Source organism: Podarcis cretensis, assembly GCF_951804945.1.
Source record: "Podarcis cretensis genome assembly, chromosome: 15".
Taxonomy (NCBI): domain Eukaryota; kingdom Metazoa; phylum Chordata; class Lepidosauria; order Squamata; family Lacertidae; genus Podarcis; species Podarcis cretensis.
In genome coordinates, this window is record NC_137185.1 from 32,289,735 (window position 1) to 32,314,196 (window position 24,462).

Here is a 24,462-nt window from a genome sequence, read left to right on the forward strand (position 1 = left end):
AGGCTTTAAATAACTTGCAACGATACACAGACTTTAGATATACGCAATGGAGGACTGTAAACTAGATGGACTAATAATATGCAGTTGAAAAAGTTACCTAAAGAACCCACGGAGGGGAGGAGGGAAGTCCTAGGATTCGAAACCACCTTGTGTAAAATTTTAACATTTGCAAGAACATCATTTCTGCGAATTAACATGTAAAATCAATTTTTTAAAAAATATAGTTCCAGTTACAGATAGGTAGCCGTGTTGGTCTGCCATAGTCAAAACAAAATAAAAAAATTCCTTCCAGTAGCACCTTAAAGACCAACTAAGTTAGTTCTTGGTATGAGCTTTCGTGTGCATGCACACTTCTTCAGAAGAAGTATCTGAAGAAGAAGTATCTGAAGAAGTGTGCATGCACACGAAAGCTCATACCAAGAACTAACTTAGTTGGTCTTTAAGGTGCTACTGGAAGGAATTTTTTTATTTTGTTTTTAAAAAATATGTTAGTGGAGGCAGGAAGCCCGAGTGTCATCACCCTCTGCCTGACTCTTGTCTAGCAGATTCGGGATGGAAAGGGTCTCAGCAACAGTTATTTGAAACCACTTTCTTCTGACCCCGGGCGCAACTCTCAAAAAATCTCCCTACAAGCGTGCAGGAGCAGTTTCTAGCCAAATACCGCACCGCGTCTACTCGGAAGCAAGAAGCCCCGCGGCGGGATGCAGAGAGGCGCTTCCTACTCCCGCGCCAGCCGGATCGGGACCGACGGCTTAAAGATGCCGCGAGTTCGCATTAGTTAGCAAAGCGGCGCCATTATGCTGCCTCACCCGGGCGGCCGGGGCAGGAGGCGGAGCCGGCGCCGGATTCCTCCCCTCGGCCCCTCGCCGCCGCCTCTTCCTCCCGGCTCTCTCCCAGTCTCGGCCCGGCTCTTGCTCTCGACGCTCTTCGGCGGGAAACGCCGCTTGCTGATCAGCCGGGGAAGCGGCCCTCGCCGCTGGGCGGGTGAGGACCAAAAAAAATGCCCCAAATGTGGAGAGAGAGGTTGGGCTGCTCCCCTTTCCTCTCGCTCTTCTTTCCTCCCCACGTGGGGCGGAGGAGGGTCTCTATTCTTAGGGAGCGGGGCGTGGGAGAGATGCTTTGGCTTGCCAGCCCCCCACGCACCCACCCACCGTGGGATCCTCTTCTTCCTTGTTTCCTTCGCGCATCCCGCTTTCCACTCCAAGGAACAGCATGCATAGGTTTCCCCCAATTTGCCCTCCCAAACAACCCTGTGAGGTAGGCTCGCAGGGTCAAAGGAGCGTCGCCATGGCTGAATATTTATGCTTTTCGCCGCTGTTTTAATTCGGGTGTCCATATTGCGAAACAAGGAGACTTAAAACTTCATTTAAAAAAACCAGCCCATTTCATTGGTTGTGCATGCGCGTGCCCTTCCTTCTGCGTCCTAATGCACGGATGTTTTCAAAAGGGTGGGCGGCAATTCATACATGTTGTGTCTTTGCAGGTTTTGGTACCTTTCTGAAAAGTGAGCATGGGGGATATTTGAGGGAGACGCGTGTGTGTGTGTGTGTGTGTGTGTGTAAGAGTTCTGGGTTGGGATAAACTTTTGATTGAGAGCAGGAATTGGGGCAGATAAGGGATTTTTAGTTTTAAACTCTGATTTATATTCACGATCTGTTTTATGAATGCTGTTAAAATGCTACAATGGTTGAAAGTTGGTTTATGCAATAAATGGCCTGGCAGGTTTGCAGAAGTCCATGGCTGTAGGCAGTAAAGTTATGTCCTGTGTTGGGACCTGCATGCGACAAAAACAGTGCAGTGTCCTCCTGTTCAAGGTGCCATCCAGCTATGTCCTCTAGGAAGCTCCATTTAATTCACATTCTGTGGTTAATCCGCACTCCTCATTTTGCCGTTTTTGTGACTTTTTTTGGCCTCTTACGGTCCTCAATTTTTGTTTATTTATTTCTACAAACTTTTCTCTTGGATAAAGATAATCTAGGAGAATTGAGTTTGCTAATAGTATAGAATGTGTGGGCATTGTTATTGTTTTTTAAAATCCTCTCCCCCCCCCCAACATCCTGACACAACTCAAGAGTGACTTTGCTGCAATCAGTAGGTGTAGCACTTCATCACTGTGTCTGCAGAACTGGAGAAAGCCTCACCTGTTGAATTACTTCCTGTCTAGCAGTTATTTAAAGTGTAAATGAGGGATGCAACAATGTGTATTGCAGAGAAGGCAACAAATGTTGAGTCATTCATGGAGTCCCTTTCATTTCTCATTAAAAAAACAAAACTTGAAAAACAAGCTGTGTTGCACAAAATTCTGTGTAATTGAAAGCTTGTCCGAATTAAAGAAATTAGTGGTTGTAAAAGATTTGAATTTGTTTTGTCCTACTTGCCTTGTTTTGTGGAACCAGGCATTCTCTACAGTGGGTATTTCATTCCACAACACTTTTTAACAACTTGTTGACAGGAGCAATTCAACAAGTGAGGTTCTACAGGCCTGCATAAAAAGGTATAGGAGATTAGAAGCCTTATTTGTACAGTACAGTGGTACCTCGGGTTACATACACTTCAGGTTACAGACTCCACTAACCCAGAAATAGTACCTCGGGTTAATAACTTCCCTTCAGGATGAGAACAGAAATCGTGCTCCAGTGGCGCAGCGGCAGCAGGAGGCCCCATTAGCTAAAGTGGTGCTTCAGGTTAAGAACAGTTTCAGGTTAAGAATGGACCTCCGGAACGAATTAAGTACTTAACCCGAGGTACCACTGTACAGTATTTAAAAAAACAAAATAATCCACATCCATCCCATAGTCTCTCTACTTCCGCCAGCCATGGAATATGTGCAGCTTGCAGATTTAACATATAGACTAAGAGAACAAGAAGAACAAACGTTTTGAGAAAACTGGATAATGTTTATTGGATATATGGGGGGAATTGTGTACACTTGAAAATGTTGGCAGCATTAAGATTAATTCAACAGTGTAAAAAAGTTTTGATGGATGTAATATAGTCATACCTTGGAAGGCGAACAGAATCTGTTCTGGAAGTCCGTTTGACTTCCAAAACATTCGGAAACCAAAGCATGGCTTCTGATTGGGTGGAGGAAACTCCTGCAGCCAATCGGAAGGTGCAGAAGCCCCGTCAGACGTTCGGGTTCCAAAGAACGTTCGCAAACTGGAACAGTCACTTCCGGGTTTGTGGCGTTCAGGAGCCAAAACATTTGAGAACTAAGATGTTTGAAAACCACTGTGCACCTGTAATGGAATACTGAATGGTTTCGTTTATGTAAAATATTCAGGGATATAAGATATGCAAAAAGAAGAAGGGAAGTCATGGATATTTTAAGGATGCTTAAATGAGTATTCTAAATTGTAAAACAAAATTTAATAAAAATTATATATATAGACATAAACTTCAGTGTGCCTACTCTTCCCCTCCCCCCAATTTTTTTATTGGTTTTCACAATATTATAAACAAACAAACACATAAGACAAACAAACATAAATCATAGCCTTATTGAAAATTACACTTATTAACTTTGTTAAGTTCCCCTTGGTTGAATTTCATTGCATTTCCTTTTAATGGTTTCCCAAGTCACAATTCTTATAAAATTTAACTTAAACATTAACATCCTTAAATCTTCACTTTATGAAATTAAACATATTAATTCATCACTTAACATAAATAAAATCCTCAGCCAATTAAGTATCTGCAAGCTGTTTTCATTTAGTTTAACCTAACATAGTTAACTAAATAATCATTAAATTTAATCCACTCTTCCTGATACTCCTCCTCCTTCTGGTCACGGACTCTTCCGGTTAGGTCGGCTAGCTCCGAAAAATCCATCATCTCAGTGCGCCTACTCTTGAGTAGGACTAGCACTGCGCACAACCCCTAGCATTCTGAGGTAAGACTCCTATATTATCCCCTTTAGCGTTTTTTTCAGAAATAAGCTGCCTTATACTGATCAGTCCATCTAGCTCAATGTTATCTACAATGGCTGACTGCAGCTCTCCCAAGATTTCAAATAGGGTTCTCTCTTAGCCTTACCTGAAGATGCTGGGGATTGAATGTGAGATCTACTTCATGCAAAACAAATTCTCTGCCACTCCCCCCCCCCCTTCTGCCTTGGCAGCCAAATACTTATGACCCTTGACTTCCGATTCCTTATTTCTTTGATCTGCAGAGTGTGTCCTGTTTGTCAAGATGGCCGTGCCTTTCGTGGAAGACTGGGACTTAGTGCAGACCCTCGGGGAAGGCGCTTATGGAGAGTGAGTATAGCTTAGGCAATACCATGCAACATATTATAATAAAGGTAAAGGGACCACTGACCATTAGGTCCAGTCATGGCCGACTCTGGGGTTGCGGTGCTCATCTCGCTTTATTGGCCGAGGGAGCTGGCATACAGCTTCTGGGTCATGTGGCCAGCATGACTAAGCCGCTTCTGGCAAACCAGAGCAGTGCACGGAAACGCCGTTTACCTTCCCACTGGAACGGTACCTATTTATCTACTTGCACTGGTGTGCTTTCAAACTGCTAGGTTGGCAGGAGCAGGGACCGAGCAACAGGAGCTCACCCCGTCGCGGGGATTCGAACTGCCGACCTTCTGATCGGCAAGTCCTAGGCTCTGGTTTAACCCAAAGTGCCACCCACGTCCCTTAACATTATTATAATATATGGAGGCAAATGAATGGTTCCAGAACAAGAGTAAACTGTAAATTGAAATTGCTGCTGTATTCTTGTGTCGAGGGTTGTCAAAAATCACAAGAGCTTTAATTTGGGTTGTTGAATTTGCTCATTTTTTTCCAGGAGGAGGAAATGTGTGCTGTGGCTGGCAAGCAAAGCTGAGGCTTAATGCGTAATTTTTAGTAATGGTGTTTGGTGAGGAAAGCCTATCTATAAAAACCCTGCTTTCCACTTTCTCTTTATAGAGTTCAGTTGGCTGTGAACAGACGCACGGAAGAAGCAGTGGCGGTGAAGATTGTTGACATGAAATGCGCTATAGAGTGCCCAGATCAGATTAAGAAGGAGATCTGCATTAACAAAATGTTAAATCACGAGAACATTGTCAAGTTTTACGGACATCGGCGAGAAGGCACTATTCAGTATCTGTTCCTAGAGTACTGCAGCGGGGGAGAACTCTTTGACCGAATAGGTACAAGGGGTTTTATGGGATAGGAAGGCAGGCCACAGAATGGTCATTGAATGAGGATGCTCTCCAAGGGTCAAATGGTTTATTTATTTAAGTCATCTATATACAGTCGTTCCTTGGATCCTGAACACCTTGCGACGTGAATGTTTTGTCTCCTGAACGCCACAAACTTGGAAGTGACTTCCAGTTTGTGAACATTCTTCAAAACCCGAACGTCCAACAGGGCTTCTGTGGCTTCCGATTGGCTGCAGGAGCTTCCTGCGGCCAATTGGAAGCCGCGCCTTGGGTTTCCAAATGTTTTGGAAGTCGAACAGACTTCTGGAACAGATTCCCTTCGACTTCCGAGGTACCACTGCAACTTGCATTTCAGGGATATTTAAACACATTCAAAGCAAGCCTCCTCTATGGTAGCCTGCAATCATTTTATGAACTTAAATCGAAACAAAAATGGTGTTTGCTGCTATCAATGCTACTGTGAAACATGGTGTTCAGTTTGTTACCAATAATGCCTTCGGCCATAACTATTTCAGAGCAAACAACCAGAAAGGTTATATTCATTAGAAACACTGCTATCACTGTGTAAATTTCATTAGTATGTTTCTTCATGAAGCTATGGTGCCTTCCTTGCAGAGCCAGATGTAGGAATGCCTGAAGCAGAAGCACAGAAGTTTTTCCACCAGCTTATAGCTGGAGTCGTAAGTTTATTTATGTTGCTTTTTCAAGCTCTTTTTTGTGTGTGAAAGCAGGTTGAATGAATGCTTTCTATTAATGCCTTGTATCATTTTGAAAGGTCTACCTTCACAGTATAGGAGTAACACATCGGGATATTAAGCCTGAGAATCTGCTGCTAAATGGAATGGGTAAGAGACAGAGACCGCTTTGTTCTTGTCCTTGTTGTTTAGTCGTTTAGTTGTGTCTGACTCTTTGTGACCCCATGGACCAGAGCACGCCAGACACTCCTGTCTTCCACTGCCTCCTGCAGTTTGGTCAAACTCATGCTGGTAGCTTTGAGAACACTGTTCAAGCATCTCGTCCTCTGTCATCTTCTCCTTGTGCCCTCCATCTTTCCCAACATCAGGGTCTTTTCCAGGGAGTCTTCTCTTCTCATGAGGTGGCCAAAATATTGGAGCCTCAGCTTCAGGATCTGTCCTTCCAGTGAGCACTCAGGGCTGATTTCCTTCAGAATGGAGAGGTTTGATCTTCTTGCGGTCCACTCTCAAGAGTCTCCTCCAGCACCATAATTCAAAAGCATCAATTCTTCGGCGATCAGCCTTCTTTATGGTCCAGCTCTCACTTCCATACATCACTAATTTCTTTAGTTCAGTATCAATTTCCCACAAGTGAAAAAGCAGGCCCGCACTTTGGATGGGAAAGCAACAAGTCCTCTCTGTTGCTAACACCAAACATCAAGCAGTCAGAGGACTTGGGTTTGGGTTTTTTTAGCATTTCACTTGGCTGTCCTTGATTCGGAGCAGCAATAGAACACTTAATGCCTGCTTATGGAGACATGGCCCACTAGTACCAATGGGATATTTTTAAGCAGGCATACTAAGGAGCAGGGTAGATTACCGTATTTTTCGCTCCATTGGACGCACCGGACCATAGGAGGGGGAGAATAGGGAATTTTTTTTTTCTTGTTCTCCCCCTCTAAAACAAGGTGCGTTGTGGGGCTGGCAGTGGGGGAAAGCAGTGGCGTAGTGTGGGGGGTGCAGGGGGGCCGGCCGCACCGGGCGCAACATCTGGGGAGGCACGCTTGCCGCCTCCGGAGTTGCCGAAGAGCCTCGGGCGCAGGCTGTAGCAGAGCCCCATGTCTCGCGGAACCGACGAGCTGTGTGCACGTCTGGGCTGAAGGCGTCCGGCAGGCAGCGGCTCTCAGCGCACGACGCGGTCCCCGTGCGTCAGGGCCGCGGAGGGCGCGCCAGGCAGCCCCTCCTCACAGCCCCGCTGCTGCTGCTGCAGCTGCAACTGCTGGGCCATGTTGCATTTTCCTCGCCTCTCTGCCCTCCTCCGGGCAAGTGGCGTCGTTTGGGCGGCAGCGCCAGCGGCAACTTGCCTCAGATCACCTGACACGGACCCGCCGCCGCCGCCGTGGCTACCTTACCGTAAATACCCCAGCCCAGGCAGCAGCAAGAAGAAGCTGGCAGCGGCGGCAGGTTAGGGGTGCAAATTACTTGCCTTGCCCCAGGTTAGGGGGCGCAAATTACTTGCCTTGCCCCGGGTTAAAGGTAAAGGTAAAGGTAAAGGTACCCCTGCCCGTACGGGCCAGTCTTGACAGACTCTGGGGTTGTGCGCCCATCTCACTTAAGAGGCCAGGGGCCAGCGCTGTCCGGAGACACTTCCGGGTCACGTGGCCAGCGTGACATCGCTGCTCTGGCGAGCCAGAGCCACACACGGAAACGCCGTTTACCTTCCCGCTGGTAAGCGGTCCCTATTTATCTACTTGCACCCGGAGGTGCTTTCGAACTGCTAGGTTGGCAGGCGCTGGGACCGAGCAGCGGGAGCGCACCCCGCCGCAGGGATTCGAACCGCCGACCTTTCGATCGGCAAGCCCTAGGCGCTGAGGCTTTAACCCACAGCGCCACCTGCGTCCCTTGCCCCGGGTTAGGGGGCGCAAATTACTTGCCTTGCCCCGGGTGCTGACAACCCACGCTACACCGCTGAGGGGAAGCGCTGCTTTCCCCCACCGCCAGCCTCAATGATCCCTGAAGCCTTTAGAGCGCAGCGCCCGCTGCCCTGAAGAGGCTGTGCGCGCAGCCATCCCCAAGCTAGAAGAGCGAGACGGAGCCCTCCGCAGTGCTCCGTCTCCCTGTTCTGGCTTTGGGCCTAGCGGCGCAGCCTGCATTCGCTCTATAAGACGCACACACATTTCCCCTTAGTTTTTGGAGGGGAAAAAGTGCGTCCTATAGAACGAAAAATACGGTAGTATCAGTGACAAATTTCTGAGCTGGCATACTTGAAAGGACCATTTTTTAAAAGGTTAAATGTTTGTGTCTTTAGATTAATGTTACTTTAGTGCAGGGGTCAGCAAACTTTTTCAGCAGGGGGCCGGTCCACTGTCCTTCAGACCCTGTTGCGAGGCCGGACTATAATTTGAAGGAAAAAAAATATGAACAAATCCCTGTGCCTCACAAATAACCCAGAGATGCATTTTAAATAAAAGGTCACATTCTACTCATGTCAAAACACCAGGCAGGCCCCACAAATAACCCAGAGATGCATTTTAAATAAAAGGACACATTCTACTCATGTCCGCAGGCCGGATTAAGAAGGCGATTGGGCCGGATCCAGCTCCCAGGCTTTAGTTTGCCTACCCATGCTTTAGTGTGCTTCAAACAAAGATGATAAATTAGAATAATGCGCAAGATACCTTCTTTATGCTTGTATTTGTTTAGATAATCTCAAAATCTCTGACTTTGGACTAGCAACTGTGTTTAAGTACAATGGCCGTGAGCGATTGTTGAACAAGATGTGTGGCACGCTCCCGTACATCGCTCCAGAAGTCCTTAAAAGAAAAGAATTCCATGCCGAGCCAGTTGATGTTTGGTCATGTGGAATCGTACTCACTGCCATGTTGGCCGGAGGTAAGAGCTACCCAAGTTTTAATTCGTTTTATTAACATTAGCTTGTTGATAAGGATTTGACTCTTAAAACTAATGCTCTACATTTACACAACAGGGATGCAGATCAGCAGTGCGCCTTGGTGTATTATCTCTTGGGAATTCAGGATATTTATTAAGGTGTGATTCTTGATCTAGTTCATTACAGTGGTACCTTGGTTCTCAAACTTAATCCGTTCCAGGTCCATTCCAAAACCAAAGCGTTCCAAAACCAAGGCGTGCTTTCCCATAGAAAGTAATGTAAAATGGATTAATCTGTTCCAGACTTTTAAAAACAATGCCTAAAACACCAATTTAACATGAATTTTACTCTCTAACGAGACCATTGATTCATAAAATGAAAGCAATAAACAATGTACTGCAGTCACACAATCAATCCATCTGTAGCTGAAGTGGGTTCCACACAGTCACAAAAACAAAACAAAAAGAGCCGCAAAAACAAAAATGTAAAATGAATAGCAAAAACAGACAGACCTCAACGTAACACTCAAAACGGAAGTGTGGCACTCAGATCAGAAGCGTAACACTCAAATCGGAGTACGTTCGGCTCCCAAAAAAGGTTCGCAAACCAGAACACTTACTTCTGGGTTTGCAGTGTTTGGATTCCAAGTTGTTTGAGTACCAAGACGTTTGAGAACCAAGGTACCACTGTAATAATCTACAGGCCTTCACGATTCAGCAGAACAAATATGCTGGTGGGGAGGGGACATTAAAAAAACAGAGAAAGGCCCATGTACATTTTTCATTCTTGAAAAATTTAAGCAAGAGTAGAACAACCAACACCGACAGCAGTTCTGCAAAAGTTGCTAGCTGATCTTATTAACTTGAAGTACAAACTTAGTGACTGATTCGGTTACATGAGATGAGGTACCCATGGCTTGGAAGGTCGTACACCACTCTAAAGCTTGAGTTGCAAAGGGAGCCGTCAGAGGACAAATACAAGTGGTTCATTTTTCTCTTTAAAAATGATACCATAGTAGCACATTTATTAGCACACAGTTACACAATTCATATATGGAGTGTCGCTAAATCTTCCTTCCAGTGTAGCTAAGGGCAGATTGTTGAAGCTAATTAATTACCCTCTAACCACCATTGTCTGTATGGTTACTCCCAAGAGTAGCTGAGGACATCTCTCCAACTGTCTACCACAAGAAAGCTCTCCTCTCCACAAGAAAGCTATGTGAACTTTCCCCTCTCCATCAATACATCCTTTTAAAATATTTATATATTTTTAGATCAAATTTAAGCAGATAGAATAAAAGCACAAGCATTTTGACCGATTCAACACCAAAAGTAGCAATAATACGCCACAACAAATTTCCAGTGTTTTGATAAACCTGCAAGATACTGCATTTTTTAAAAAAAATGCTTTGGAAGGAAGAGCCATTTAAGTTAAAGCATTCTATACATTCAGCATAGAATGTTCATTTATAAATGTGTTGCCAAAACAGCATTTAAAATAATAATAATAATAATAATAATAATAATAATAATAATGAATTCTTCACAGTTTTAACAGCATACAACTACTGACTCTCTCAGTGGTAGATAGTTTCGTATAGTTTTAAATATTGCAAGCAGCCCTGAGCAGTGCTTTTGCACCAGAAGGGTAGGATATAAATGTTGTAATATATATAATAAAATTAATTTTAAAACAAGTGTATCTGCAAGAATTTTTCGAGGGATTTCGCTTACTGCATAAATCTGGAGCATATTGCATAGTAACCATATTTTCTGATAGTGTGACATTTGTAGCCAAGCTGGAACAGAAAAAAAGAAATTGCTGGAGATTTTCCTTGCTCACAGCTTTAATGGAGACTATTCTAGTAGTCTAAGTAGTTATTAATTCCACGTTTTGAATTTGCTGTGTAACTAATGTGGTTATTAGTGACCTTATTATAACCATTGGGTGTGTCTCTTCCTCTTAAAATGCTAACATCCATTTGGTTGAAGCCCAAATACCTTCTTAGTTTGTTCCCAGATCACTGACAAGTTTTGTCAAGAAATGTGGCTTTCTTTCTTGCAGAACTGCCATGGGACCAGCCTGTTGACACCTGTCAAGAATACTGTGATTGGAAAGAAAAGAAAACATATTTGTCACCATGGAAGAAGATAGACTCGTTGCCACTAGGTACAGACCTTTACTGACTGTTTTTATATTTACTTGGCGGGGCAGTCTTGATAGGTTTGCTAAGAAATGAGCATGTTATTTTTCTGAGTACAGATCATATCCTCCAAAGAACATCTTTAAAGGTTGGGTGACTCTGGTTCATGTAAAAATTGCAATGATTTATTTGGAAAGCCACAATGTTTGAGGGCATTTCAGTTGAATTGCACGCCATTGCCACAGAAGGTGGACAATTTCAGGAACTTGTAGGCCATGCATATAAACAAATTCTTTATTTCTCTGCAGCTTTACTCCTCAAACTATTAACTGAGGACCCCGCATCAAGGCTTACTATTGAAGACCTAAAAAAGGACAGGTGGTACACAAAAGCTTTAAAGAAAGGTAATTTAAAAAAAATAAATGCATGTGAATTTTGTATGTAGCTGCAGATTTGAAATCTTTTGACATCTGAAAACGGTACAGTTGACATCTCTCATATATGCCACTGAAAGGAGTGAGTTATATATTTAAAGATATTGATATTTACAATTTAGGTGGCTCACCCTGTTTTAATCTTACTTGAGGATAGATCTTGCTTGCTTTTTCATCCCGTTTGCTGATCAGTCCCATTTATCAAGGTCTGCTAGTAATAAGGGCTCATCTTGGGTTAATCCAGGCTTCCTCAAACTCGGCCCTCCAGATGTTTTGGGACTACAATTCCCATCATCCCTGACCACTGGTCCTGTTAGCTAGGGATCATGAGAGTTGTAGTCCTAAAACATCTGGAGGGCCGAATTTGCCTATGCCTGAAATCGATACATTCACGTTTGAGTCTAGGATGAAAACCAGTGTAAATCATTCCAATATTATGATTCTGCACACACACCCCTCCCTTGTGACATGTGGGAGCACCCATCTAAATGAAAAATGTGATGTGGAAAGCCTCCTTAGTCACTTTGAATCAACATTTTAACTAGCTCTAACAATGGGAGGAGGTTGTTGGTCTGAGAATTCTGCAGATCATTTGGCAGTTCTTTGCAATTATTTGATCTCACCATTCATGAAGTTCGAATACAGTGGTACCTTGGTTCTTGAATTTAATCCGTTCCGGCAGTCCGTTCGGCTCCCAGAATGGTTCAAAAACCAAGGCGTGGCTTCCGCTGTGGAAGCCACATCGGACGTTCGGCTTCCAAAGAACATTCGCAAACCGGAACAATCACTTCTGGGTTTGCAATGTTCGGGAGCCGATTTGTTCGACAACGAAGCCGTTCAACTACCAAGGTACCTCTGTAGGTGCTTTTGAGTTTACATTAGTGTTCATAAATACAAGTGATGTCTGTTTAGCTTCTTTTGGTCTTAGGAAGAATGACAAGCTGGCACACAGCACCTTTGGAAAGGTTGGAGCCATTAAAAAACAACAGCAACAATCCAGTCATTTTACTTAGGATTTACTATGTACTTAACAGTGAATGACAAAAATAATGCCCGCCCCCTTTGAAAACTGAGTACTAGTTTTTCTTTCTAGGCATCAAGCGGCCTCGAGTCTCATCAGGGGGACTATCCGATTCCCCAGGGTGTTTTTCTAAGCACATCCGATCCGATACGGACTTCTCTCCAGTGAAAAGTGCACGCAGGTGAAAAATATATTTGTTCATCGTGTCTAACACACAGGCAATAACAATAACACACAGGCAATAATATGTGGTGTCCAGGTAATATCTTTAACTTGATGGGGAATTTTTTATTTTTTATTCTGAAGCTCTGCAGTGACTTATTCTGTGCTGCCATATCTTAAGACGTGTTCCGCGAGTAACAAAACCAGAGGTGATCTATGGCATGCCTGCACTGTGCCACTAGCCTGCAGTAGCCAGTTTAGCAGAGCCAAATCTGCTCTTCCTTCTTGCCTCTCCTTCGCTGCATTATAGCTTGCTCCCTCGATTTGACAAAATAGGAGCAAAACAACTCGTACACAGAGGGCGAGGGCCGCAGTGGAGATGGTTTTGTATCTGAAAGCACTAATTCTATCCTGTTTAAATACCAAAGTTGGGGAACTTTTGGGACTTTAATGTGTGCCTTAATATGAGGATTAATCTGATGGTTCTAGCCTCTGGGTCTTATTTAAGTGCAGGAGAAAATGGGCGAAGGTGGGGGTATGCTTTAAGTCTTGCAGAGCATAACAAAGTAATATGTTCAAGTTGTGTGGTAAATGCTACTGTCGAGGCTGTGTGTGTTTTATGATTCTGCAAACATGCAATGCAGAAAACAGGTGACTTTTTATATTAAGCAGGGGTGGTCAACTCCCAAGAGACTGTGAACTACTCAAAGAGTTAAAAAACTGGCAGTGATCTACCCCCTTTTAGGGGTTCAGATCAAAATTGTTGAGCTTTCTTTAAATCCCCTGACCATTAGGTCTAGTTGTGACCGATTCTGGGGTTGCGGCGCTCATCTCGCTTTATTGGCCGAGGGAGCCGGCGTACAGCTTCCGGGTCATGTGGCCAGGATGACTAAGCCGCTTCTGGTGAACCAGAGCAGCGCACAGCAACACCGTTAACCTTCCCGCCAGAGCGGTACCTATTTATCTACTTGCACTTTGACGTGCTTGCAAACTGCAAGGTGGGCAGGAGCAGGGACCGAGCAACGGGAGCTCATCCCGTCGCAGGGATTCGAACCGCCGACGTTCTGATCAGCAAGTCCTAGGCTCTGTGGTTTAACCCACAGTGCCACCCGCGTCCCTAAGGAGCTTTCTTTAGGGAGGAGGAAAGCCCCGTTTTTGGGGGGTGCAGGGCAAAAATGTTGAGCTTTTTTTTTACGGGAAGCCTAAGTTGTTGTTGAGCTTCTTTGCATCAAAACAACACCACCACAAACTGGCTTATAAGTCTAAAACTAAATTTACCGTATTTTTCGCCCCATAGGACGCACCAGTCCATAGGACGCACCAAGTTTTTTTTTGGGGGGGGGGGAATAAAAAAAAATGTTTATTTCCCCCCCGGGCGCTTGTGGGGCCGGCAGTGGGGAGAAGCGCTCTTGTTCCCGCCGCCCGCCTTCAGACCAGGTCCTGGGACAGCGGGAAGACGCGCTGCGCCTCCCCGCTGTCCCCGGAGCTTGCGGGGCTGGCGGCGGGGAGGAGCACGTGTCTCCCCGCTGTCAGTCTCCAAACGACATCGGGAGACAGCGGGATGGCGGCGTTTCGCTTCCCCGCTGTCTCCCGACTTTGTGGGGCTGGCGCTGGGGCTCTCCTGAAGCCTGGAGAGCGAGAGGGGTCGGTGCGCACTGACCCCTCTCGCTCTTCAGGCTTCAGCAAAAGCCTGCATTCGCCCCATAGGACGCACACACATTTCCCCTTCATTTTTGGAGGGGGGAAAGTGCGTCCTATAGGGCGAAAAATACGGTACTAGAATAATAGCTAGAATAGAGATAGACTTGTAACCATTCAAGCCTACCAAAGAGCTCTAGTGATCTACTGGTAGATCACGATCTACCTGTTGGACGTGCCTGCATTAAGGCAGCTCAATCATGATAGAATGATTTAAGTAATGAGGAAAATTGCTAAGAAAACGTCCAACTTAATGCCCAGTTATGAGGACCAACGCATGTAGCGGTTAACTCCCAGAAATAAAAAAAAAGTTCTAGACAATGTGTTGTTGCGCCATTTAGGAACATAACACTGCTTTGTTTTCCTTGCTGCAGTGAGGAGAAAAAGACCTGCTCCAATTCTCAGCCGGAACCTGGCACTGGACTTTCTTTGTGGGATAGCGGTCCAGCTGGCATCGATAAGCTAGTGCAAGGCATCAGCTTCTCCCAGCCAGCTTGCCCTGAACACATGCTGCTCAATAGCCAACTGCTTGGCACTCCCAGTTCTTCCCAGGTAACTTGGTCTGGTGGCTTGGCTATTGACTTTCGTTGTTTTTGGAACTTGTAGAGGCCCTTGTGCTTTTGTTTTGCGCCGTAACAGCAACCCCCCCCCCCAATTTAATGCTTCAGCACTCGAAAAAAATATATACACCCTTGTGCAAATTAATTGAAACAAACAATGTAGTTTATTGTACAAAACTCACATACAGTGGTACCTCGGGTTACATACGCTTAAGGTTACATACGCTTCAGGTTACAGACTCCGCTAACCCAGAAATAGTACCTCGGGTAAAGAACTTTGCTTCAGGATAAGAACAGAAATCGGGCTCCGGCGGCGCAGCAGCAGCAGGAGGCCCCATTAACTAAAGTGGTGCTTCAGGTTAAGAACAGTTTCAGGTTAAGAACGGACCTCCGGAACAAATTAAGTACTTAACCTGAGGTACCACTGTATACATGTACAAACCTCACAGATACCTATATTAGTAATGGATATGACCTCTGCTATTTTTAAGCAGCATTTGAACACGGTTTGGCATGGAGTCTACTAGTTTTGAACATTCACTGTACCACACTTGAATCAGCGCCTGTATGAGCTTCTCCACAGTCTTCCAGTCTACAGCACGGAAACTTTTGCATATAGCCCACAAATTCTCAATGGGATTTACGTCTGGGGAATTCCCTGGCCAATCAAGTACCTGTAGTTGCTGCTCTGTCATGAATTTCTTCACTGCTTTCGATCTGTGACAGGGGCATAGGTCCTGCTGCAATATCCCAGTACCGTCAAGATACCTCTTTCCCAGCTCTGGAATAACTCTTTCATAGAACCTCAATATATTGTGGCGAGCGCATCATTCCTTCTGTTGGCTGCAGGCTTCCGACACCATAATGATCAACTGACTTTTTGTGTTTGTTTTGAGTACAGGATTACGAGTAAGATAGAAAACATGCTTTGTTTCAGTTAATTTGCACAAGGGTGTATATATTTGGTTCATGCACAGGACACATATATTTTTAAATGATTGCTATGCAATTCTTTAGCACCATAAAACAATGCAAAGCCTTGATGAAAACTTGACATTCATTTTAGCCTTCAGCTGACTTCTGGTGTCTTCCGTTCCTTTCTCTCTTAGAATTCATGGCAGCGCTTAGTGAAGAGAATGACCCGTTTCTTTTTGAAGCTGGACGCTGACCAGTCTTACCACGTATTGAAGGAGGTTTGCGAAAAAATGGGCTACGTCTGGAAGAAGGGCTGCACAAACCAGGTGTGAATTAATTGTGTGTGTCCATCATACACAAGATGGACAGACAGGCATTGTGGTGTAGGCACGATAGATGGCAGCAAGAGAGAGGGTCTTCTCAGTGGGTGCATCAATATTATGGAACACCTGGCCCTGTGAGACATGGGCCATTCCTTCTCTGGTAGTTGTAGTTGTTGTTGTTGCGTGGTACATACATTTTTATTCTGTCAGTTGGCAGGAAAAACCTGCTCTAAAAGTCGTGATTTGTCTGTGATGCTTGCTTTTGTTGTATTTTTAATTCTTCTCTTTTGCATTTTTGTTTGTTGCTTTATTTTATTCAGCGTAATTTTCTTATATTTTCACGCTGTGATTTTTAAGTTGTAAGCAGCACCGAGTAGGGCAGGTAATTTTAAAAAATAAAATTAATTTGCATTTACATACTTTTATGCAGTGCTTTTTTCCCTGGGGGGACGCAGGGGTATGCGTACCCCTAAATATATTTTTAGAAAAAAAGCACTGCTTGTATGTATTTGCATACAAAATAAATAATAAATATATATGATTTGTTGTAATTAGGAGATACACAATGTCCTGGAAGAAATTGTTACTTTTAATTCAAGGCCTGTTGGGGAGCTCTTTAGACAGATCCTCATTTGTTTGCTAGTGAGAAAAATAGTGTGAAGGCTGCCGTAAACTTAGAGAGCCTAACTTTGCAACTCCAGAGATTTTTTTTTTAATTTGATTTGATTTGTATACCACCTTATATCGGCAGACCTCAGGGCGGTTCACAGCATAAAAAGGGTGAGCGTTATTGATTGTAAATATGCTTTGTAAACCTCTTTCCCCTGATAAAAATACTCGTTTTCCTTCTAAGGTTACCATATCAACCACAGATAGAAGAAACAACAAACTGATTTTCAAGGCAAACCTCTTGGAAATGGATGACAAAATACTCGTTGACTTCCGCCTGTCTAAGGTATATATGAAGTTAACCAACACATTTCATTCTAAGGATAAGATGGATGCCTTGGCACTTGTAGTAGATATTAACCTAACCAGTCAAACTTACTTAAATAGGAATAAAGCTACATTTTTACCTAGCAGCATAGAAAACAAAGATTTGATTTGACCTGGGTTTTTTAATCTCTTGAGAGATTTGCAAATTGTGGGGAGAATGTTTTATGTGCGGGAATAGTACTTGGGCTCCATCCAGTGGTAGCTCCTCAGTACTGCAGAATGTTTTTACACTGCCAGCTGCCAACATGTTCTGATTCAGAATATTATATTTGCCATTGTAGTCATTTTATTTTCTAATCTGTTCTAGCATACTGTATGGGCTGGGGCTTGCGGTTAGCCTTCTTCTTGGTTCAAGAGCTGCAGGGTGCTTAGTGGAAAACTCAGCTATGCGGATGCTATGCGCTCTATGTGGGGCTACCTTTGAAGGTGACCCGGAAACTACAACTAATCCAGAATGTGGCAGCTAGACAGGCAAACGTTCTTTGGAACCCGAATGTCCGACGGGGCTTTCGATTGGCTGTGGGAGCTTGCTGCAGCCAATCAGAAGCCGCGCTTTGGTTTCTGAATGTTTTGGAAGTCGAATGGAGTTCCGGAACGGATTCCGTTCGACTTCCGAGGTATGGCTGTACTCATAATTGTTTACTTCCTGCTTGTATCGTTTCTCTAGCTAATACATGCCCTTCCAGTGACATATACTCACTTGGGTTCTTTCCCACCTCCCTTCCCTATGCAGGGTGACGGCTTGGAGTTCAAGAGGCATTTCCTGAAGATCAAAGGGAAGCTGAGTGATGTCGTCAGCACACAGAAGTTGTGGCTTCCTGTCACATGATGACATGGTGTTTGAGAGCGGTTCTGTTTTGATTCAGCGGCTTCTGCTAAGGGAAGTCATGTCTGCCGCACCCCAAACTCCAGTCTTTCAATGGAAATCTTTTGTTTTGTTTAGGTTTTATGGGGATAGGCGTTCAAGCTATCCACATATGGTAACAGGCGATAACTGTTGTGAAGTTGCACATTTGCAATGGTTGGCTGGGGTATCTCACCCTCGATTACGATCATGAAAGTCACAAGTGGCTTAGCTTAGTTCACATTCTTGACTTAGAAGTGTCTTTGTTTTGAAGGTTGCTCAAGCTCCTCATCCATATACATGTGTTTTCCTTCTTTTTTCCCAAAGTAAAAAAAAAATTCAGACTGAGCTTGAAAGTTGCTCCTTTGTAAAGCATAACATGAGTGTTATCATGCTCCTTCGATGACTTTGGTTTTTAAAAAACAAAAAAATCCCATAAGTTTATGTTATATAAACATGATAAGAGTTGTAGGAATGTTAGGTCCAGAATAAGGTCCTTCTCAAATCACTTGACTCAGTTTATGATTATTTGCTCCTAAAGTCAGGGCTTCTGAATGAAGCTATACAGTTGCAGTTCATTGCTTTCGGTTTCTACTGTCACCCTTGAGAAAACATAAAGCCCAGTGGTTGTTTTTAGCATCAGTTCCAATTTTAAAATATTTTTTTCTATTTTTAGGGTATAATTTTCTCCCCTCTAATCCTTAATAGGTCTGATTAGACTGGCTGAGCCTCTAAAGTATAAGTGGGCAAACCAGGGTGGGCAAAGATAATGGGTTTTGTAGTCTAAGAACATATTGTGGGGCCATAGGTGCCCCATCTTTAGTCTAAATCAGGGTTTCCCAAACTTGGGTCTCCAGCTGTTTTTGGACTACAACTCCCATCATCTCTAGCTAGCAAGACCAGTGGTCAGGGATGATGGGAACTATAGTCCAAAACAGCTGGAGGCCCAGGTTTGGGAAACACCGGTCTAAATGGAAAAAGATGTAATGGATTAACAGACTCCTCACTCTTTTTATTTCCTTTTTTGCTGTTCTGTCTTTCGGGAAGCAAACTTGTTTCTAACTGGTTAAACTTGAATGTACCATGCAAACACACTAGAGTGGAGGTGGCCAGATACTAGACTGCAGCTGTCATCATTCCTGACCTTTGACCATGCTGGATGGGGCTGATGGGAGTTGTAGTCCAGCAAAATCCGGAGGGCACCAGGTTGGCTACCCCTGCACTAAGAGAGTAAGGGGGTGACACACAAACCTTGTTTCTGACCATACTTCCTGACCCATACTTAAATCTACAAAACTGAATTTTTAACGTGTCTGTAAAGAAAATAAAACAATTTGCAAAATAAAGAATGATCTCGGATTAAAAGAACGCTGTCAGTGTATAGCATGCAAGTTTTCTTCTTTATTTACCCTAAATGGAAGATCCTGATAATTCCCTCTTCTAGCAAGGTGGTTTGGAATAAACTATATCACAAAGGGATATATGCTTGGGCGACCAAAATGGAGGGAAATATCTCTGGGGAACTTGACTTTTGTGTTAAATTGAGAGAATTCTAGGGGTTTCAGTAACTGAAGATCTTGTAGGAACATGTGGTGTGGTATACAGTGTGTTTCCATTGATACTTGTACAGTAGAACCTCAGTTTCCGAACAAAATTTGTTCCATAAAACCGTCCGAAACGTTTGAAAACTGAAAACTCAATACAGAAGCCTCAATACAACGTTGTTGTTTAGTCGTGTCAGACTCTTCATGACCCCATGGACCAGAGCACGCCAGGCCCTCCTGTCTTCCACTGCCTCCCGCAGTTTGGTCAAACTCATATTGGTAGCTTCGAGAACACTGTCCAACCATCTCGTCCTCTGTCGTCCCCTTCTCCTTGTGCCCTCCATCTTTCCCAACATCAGGGTCTTTTCCAGGGAGTCCTCTCTTCTCATGAGGTGGCCAAAGTATTGGAACCTCAGCTTCATGATCTGTCCTTCCAGTGAGCACTCGGGGCTGATTTCCTTAAGAATGGAAAGGTTTGATCTTTTTGCAGTCCATGGGACTCTCAAGAGTCTCCTCCAGCACCAGAATTCAAAAGCATCAATTCTTCGGTGATCAGCCTTCTTTATGGCTCAATACAATAGGGAAACTCAAAATGGAAGTCGCCTTGGAAGTTTGATTTCCGAGGTGCGTTCGAAAATGGAAGCATTTACTGTGGGTTTTTGGTGTTTGGGTTCCGAAATGTTTGTCAATGGAGATGTTCAAAACCTGAGGTTCCACTCTATGTATTTACCAGTATGTAGCTTCTATGTGGCACAGTGAAGTTTTGTGGGGTTTTTTTTTTTTTTGCTGTGACAAGCACATGTTTTCAGTCCATATTAACAGCAACCCCACACATGTATACTTGTACTGCACTCAGATGATACGTTTTACTGGTATATTTATTATCTGCGGCCTACATTAAGTGGCTCCCAACATGTTTCTTCATGGCTTGCCCATCAAGAGATTTTTAAAGATTTTCCTGGGAAAAGAAAGACCGAAACTGGAACATTTCTTCCCTCTTTACTCTGGATAGGAAGGGTGGTGGTCTTGCCTGTGTTTCTGACATGTGACAGGAAGGCTGCTCTGAATCGGGGAAGCTACGTCATTTTAGCACGTACAGATCTGGATTTTTAGAAAATAAAACTGCTAGTTTGTGCCATCCCGTGTGACAGATAAGGAATTGTAGGAGACTGTAAAGGGGAAAAGCACCTGTTCTTGGAACATTTTGTGGGCTGTTTGTTGCCCGAAGCACCAAACCAACGAGTTGATGTTTGCAGGTGTGCATGTCTGCATCATAATCATTACTGGCTGTTCTGTCTCCTGTTGACTGATAACCTGACCAAGACTGAGAATATAAATAGGTAATCCGGACTGTTTCAACACCACCACGTAATATGGAGGAGGAGACTTGGAAAACCTCACATGCTGTTTAGACCAGACTTGAGCGGGTTCTTTTTGTCTCTCTGCCCTTTATAGAATGAAAACTAAAGCAAATAAGGTTCTGGTGTTTGGCTTTTCAGTGATGCTCACTTTCGCAGCAGGTAAGTCCATACGCTGGGGTAAAGCGTTGCATATTGGGGCACAGCCAGTTCAGAGGATTTAAATTCAAAGAATCTTCAAGAATTATTTGGGACAATGCTAGCATCATCTTGGGGCCAGGAATGCTCTGTAAATAGAGCTGGAATTAGGAATTGGTGGGATTAAGAGGTTAGTATTGTCGGTGGGAATGAATGAATGGTTTTATAAGCCAATCAAGTACCAATATATTACATTTTCTATAGGCTCCAAGCAAAACTGGGTTAACCAATCAAAAAGTGACTAATGCTAAAACTGAGTGCTTGCAGCACTTAATGCAATTTGGATGAACTAACGGTGTTTACTGCAATGGTACCTCAGGTCACAGACTCCGCTAACCCAGAAATAGTACCTCAGGTTAAGAACTTTGCTTCAGGATGAGAACAGAAATCGTGCTCTGGTGGTGCGGCAGCAGCAGGAGGCCCCATTAGCTAAAGTGGTGCTTCAGGTTAAGGACAGTTTCAGGTTAAGAACGGACCTCCGGAATGAATTAATTACTTAACCCGAGGTACCTCTGTATTCCTGGTTTGGGATCCCAACATTGGATGAAAGAGCATTACTCAATCAGACCAAAGGACCCAATAATCGGTTGCCAACTAAATCACTTGTGGGGAACATTTGGCTTTCTGGATGTTGCCAAACTACAACTTATCAGCCCCATCAAGCATGGCCAGTGGACGGGAGTTGTACTGCAACATTTTGGGGGCCAAAGGTTCACCACACCTGAGCTGGGGGCTTTCAGGTTGCACAAAAACAAAAACAGCATGAGTATTGTTACACCTCTCCTGCTTACCCAGACAGGATGTGAGGGGTGCAACTCTTACCCAGATTTAATTGGGAAGCACATCCTTGCAGACTTATGAGTGTCTCGTCATATCTTGGGTTTAATTACATATATTCAGGTTCACCCTAATTGGTGGCACAGCTTAAACATTCCTGCCAAACCACCCCACTAAAACTCAGGAAATCTCTTCTGCCCCAAATGTTCTCCCAGGGTTACCCAACCTAAAGCACTCTCTTTTTTCAGGATCACACACACACAAAATCTCACACAGAAGCACCAAAAACTATCCGTTCACATACTTGCTTGCACCGAAGTCATGTACTATGTGCATAGATACACCCCTCCATTTTCTCTAAGCCTCTCCACGTACAAATGCTCTCCCAGGATTACCCAAATGGAAATGCACTCCCAGGATCCCCGCACCCCAAATCTCACATTTGCAACCTGAATACATGCTCTGAGAATTCTGTGGAAATGAAAATGGCAGCTGCCAGCCTTTTGCTTCGCAGCATTCACAGCCACCCTTGTGAAAATGCCGAGACCAATATACACACACATACACACAGTGTTTTTTCTCTAAAAAAATGTTTAGGGGTACAGTACTCTCATGAGATGCCAGTGGCGCTGTGGGTTAAACTACAGAGCCTAGGGCTTGCCGATCAGAAGGTTGGCGGTTTGAATCCCTGCGACGGGATGAGCTCCCATTGCTCGGTCCCTGCTCCTGCCAACCTAGCAGTTCAAAAGCACATCAAAGTGCAAGTAGATAAATAGGTACCGCTCCGGTGGGAAGGTAAACGGTGTTTCCGTGTGCTGCTCTGCTTTGCCAGAAGTAGCTTAGTCATGCTGGCCACACGACCCGGAAGCTGTATGCCGGCTCCCTCGGCCAGTAAAGCGAGATGAGTGCCCGCAACCCTAGAGTCATCCGTGACTGGACCTAATGGTCAGGGGTCCCTTTACCTTTACTCTCATTTTGACTCAGGAAAATCATCATTTTATAGTTCAAATTGGGGAAAATAAATACAGTAAATGGACAAAAGTACAAAAATTTACAAAATGTTTAGGGGTATGCATACCTCTGCATATCCCCCAGAAAAAGCACTGTGTGTGTGTGATCTCAAGAGGGGCAGGGGAACATTGGTCTCAGAGCCAAGATGGAGTACTGTTTTCAGCTGGGGTAGGCAACCTAAGGCCCGGGGGCCGGATGCGGCCCAATCACCTTCTCAATCCGGCCCACGGACGGTCTGGGAATCATCACGTTTTTACATGAGTAGAATGTGTCCTTTTATTTAAAATGCACCTCTGGGTTATTTGCGGGGCAGAGAAATTCATTCATATTTTTTTTCCAAAATATAGTCCGGCCCACCACATGGTCTGAGGGATGGTGGACTGGCCGCCTGCTGAAAAAAGTTGCTGACCCCTGGTTTTGAGTGTTGCAAAAGGACCTAATCCCCACTCACCAATGGAACTTCATGGATAACCTTGGGCCAGTCACACCTCACAGTGTGGTGGTGACGATAAAATGGGAAGAGGGTGGAAGCCATAAATACCACCTTGAGCTCCTTGGATGAAAGGTGGGGCGGGGGGAAAAAAAGTTGCGTACTGTGGCTAGAATTCCATGAGATTCTTCCAAATCTGCCTCTGGCCCCTCAGACCTCTTGGGCTACTTCTCAAGCTAGGCTGGCATTTTCTTTTGTTTAGCCTCATGTCCTTGCTGGTGTCATGGGACGCAGGTGGCGCTGTGGGTTAAAGCCTCAGCGCCTAGGACTTGCCGATCGAAAGGTCGGCGGTTCGAATCCCTGCGGCGGGGTGCGCTCCCGCTGCTCGGTCCCAGCGCCTGCCAACCTAGCAGTTCGAAAGCACCTCCGGGTGCAAGTAGATAAATAGGGACCGCTTACCAGCGGGAAGGTAAACGGCGTTTCCGTGTGCGGCTCTGGCTCTGGCCAGAGCAGTGATGTCACGCTGGCCACGTGACCCGGAAGTGTCTCCGGACAGCGCTGGCCCCTGGCCTCTTAAGTGAGATGGGCGCACAACCCCAGAGTCTGTCAAGACTGGCCCGTACGGGCAGGGGTACCTTTACCTTTACTTTTACCTTGCTGGTGTCGCTCAGTTGCAGGACTCAGATGCCATTTCTGTCGAAGGGTTAATGGAGATAACACTTGTGCCGTTCCGCAGAGACAATGCCAAACAGACGGATTCTGTTACACTCGAAGATTGTTCAGAGGTAATGCCTCTAATCTTACAGAATCATACAGCTGGAAGGGACCCGAAGGTCATTTAGCCCAACTCTCTGCAATGCAGGAATACATAGCTGCCTCATACGGGAATAAAACTCGCAACCTTGGCATTATCAGCACCACACTCTAACCAACTGAGCTACTGTCTCTTGTTGGGTCTTCTGCAGATGTAACAGGAGGAGAGCCATCTAAAAATTGCATATTTACGTGGCATGGGTAAGGGGAAGGTAGCTATAGCTATATTGGTGGAGATCATGGCCATTTCACAATATAGTACTTTATAAGCCAGGTAAACTGATAAAAGTGCCCTTAATGATAACAGTGGCAGTGCAGTGCACTGGCAAGAGGCTTCAGGCTTACCTGATGGTATTGCGATCCAGTTTTAAAACGCTGGAGTAAAGTGTCGAACAATGCGAGGTGAATAACCCATGCACAATTTCCCAGTGAAACCTCAGCTCCATCTGTTATCTACCCTAGATAAATCCACAAGCAATCTAAATATACTCGGAGTTGAGTGTGAATTTCATGCTCTTT

The 24,462-nt window shown here is 44.6% G+C and overlaps 1 protein-coding gene across 1 annotated transcript; it reads left to right on the plus strand.

The window, feature by feature from the left end:
- The first annotated feature begins 794 nt into the window (after nucleotides 1–794).
- CHEK1 (checkpoint kinase 1) lies at nucleotides 795–19,180 on the plus strand. The gene is made up of 13 exons (XM_079955077.1): nucleotides 795–984; nucleotides 4,172–4,256; nucleotides 4,917–5,140; nucleotides 5,768–5,832; nucleotides 5,928–5,997; nucleotides 8,530–8,718; nucleotides 10,781–10,885; nucleotides 11,168–11,263; nucleotides 12,387–12,495; nucleotides 14,549–14,726; nucleotides 15,844–15,975; nucleotides 16,826–16,927; nucleotides 17,702–19,180. The coding sequence occupies exons 1-13, from the start codon at nucleotides 798–800 to the stop codon at nucleotides 17,795–17,797; spliced, it is 1,638 nt and encodes a 545-aa protein (XP_079811203.1). The 5' UTR covers nucleotides 795–797; the 3' UTR covers nucleotides 17,798–19,180.
- The last annotated feature ends 5,282 nt before the right edge of the window (nucleotides 19,181–24,462 follow it).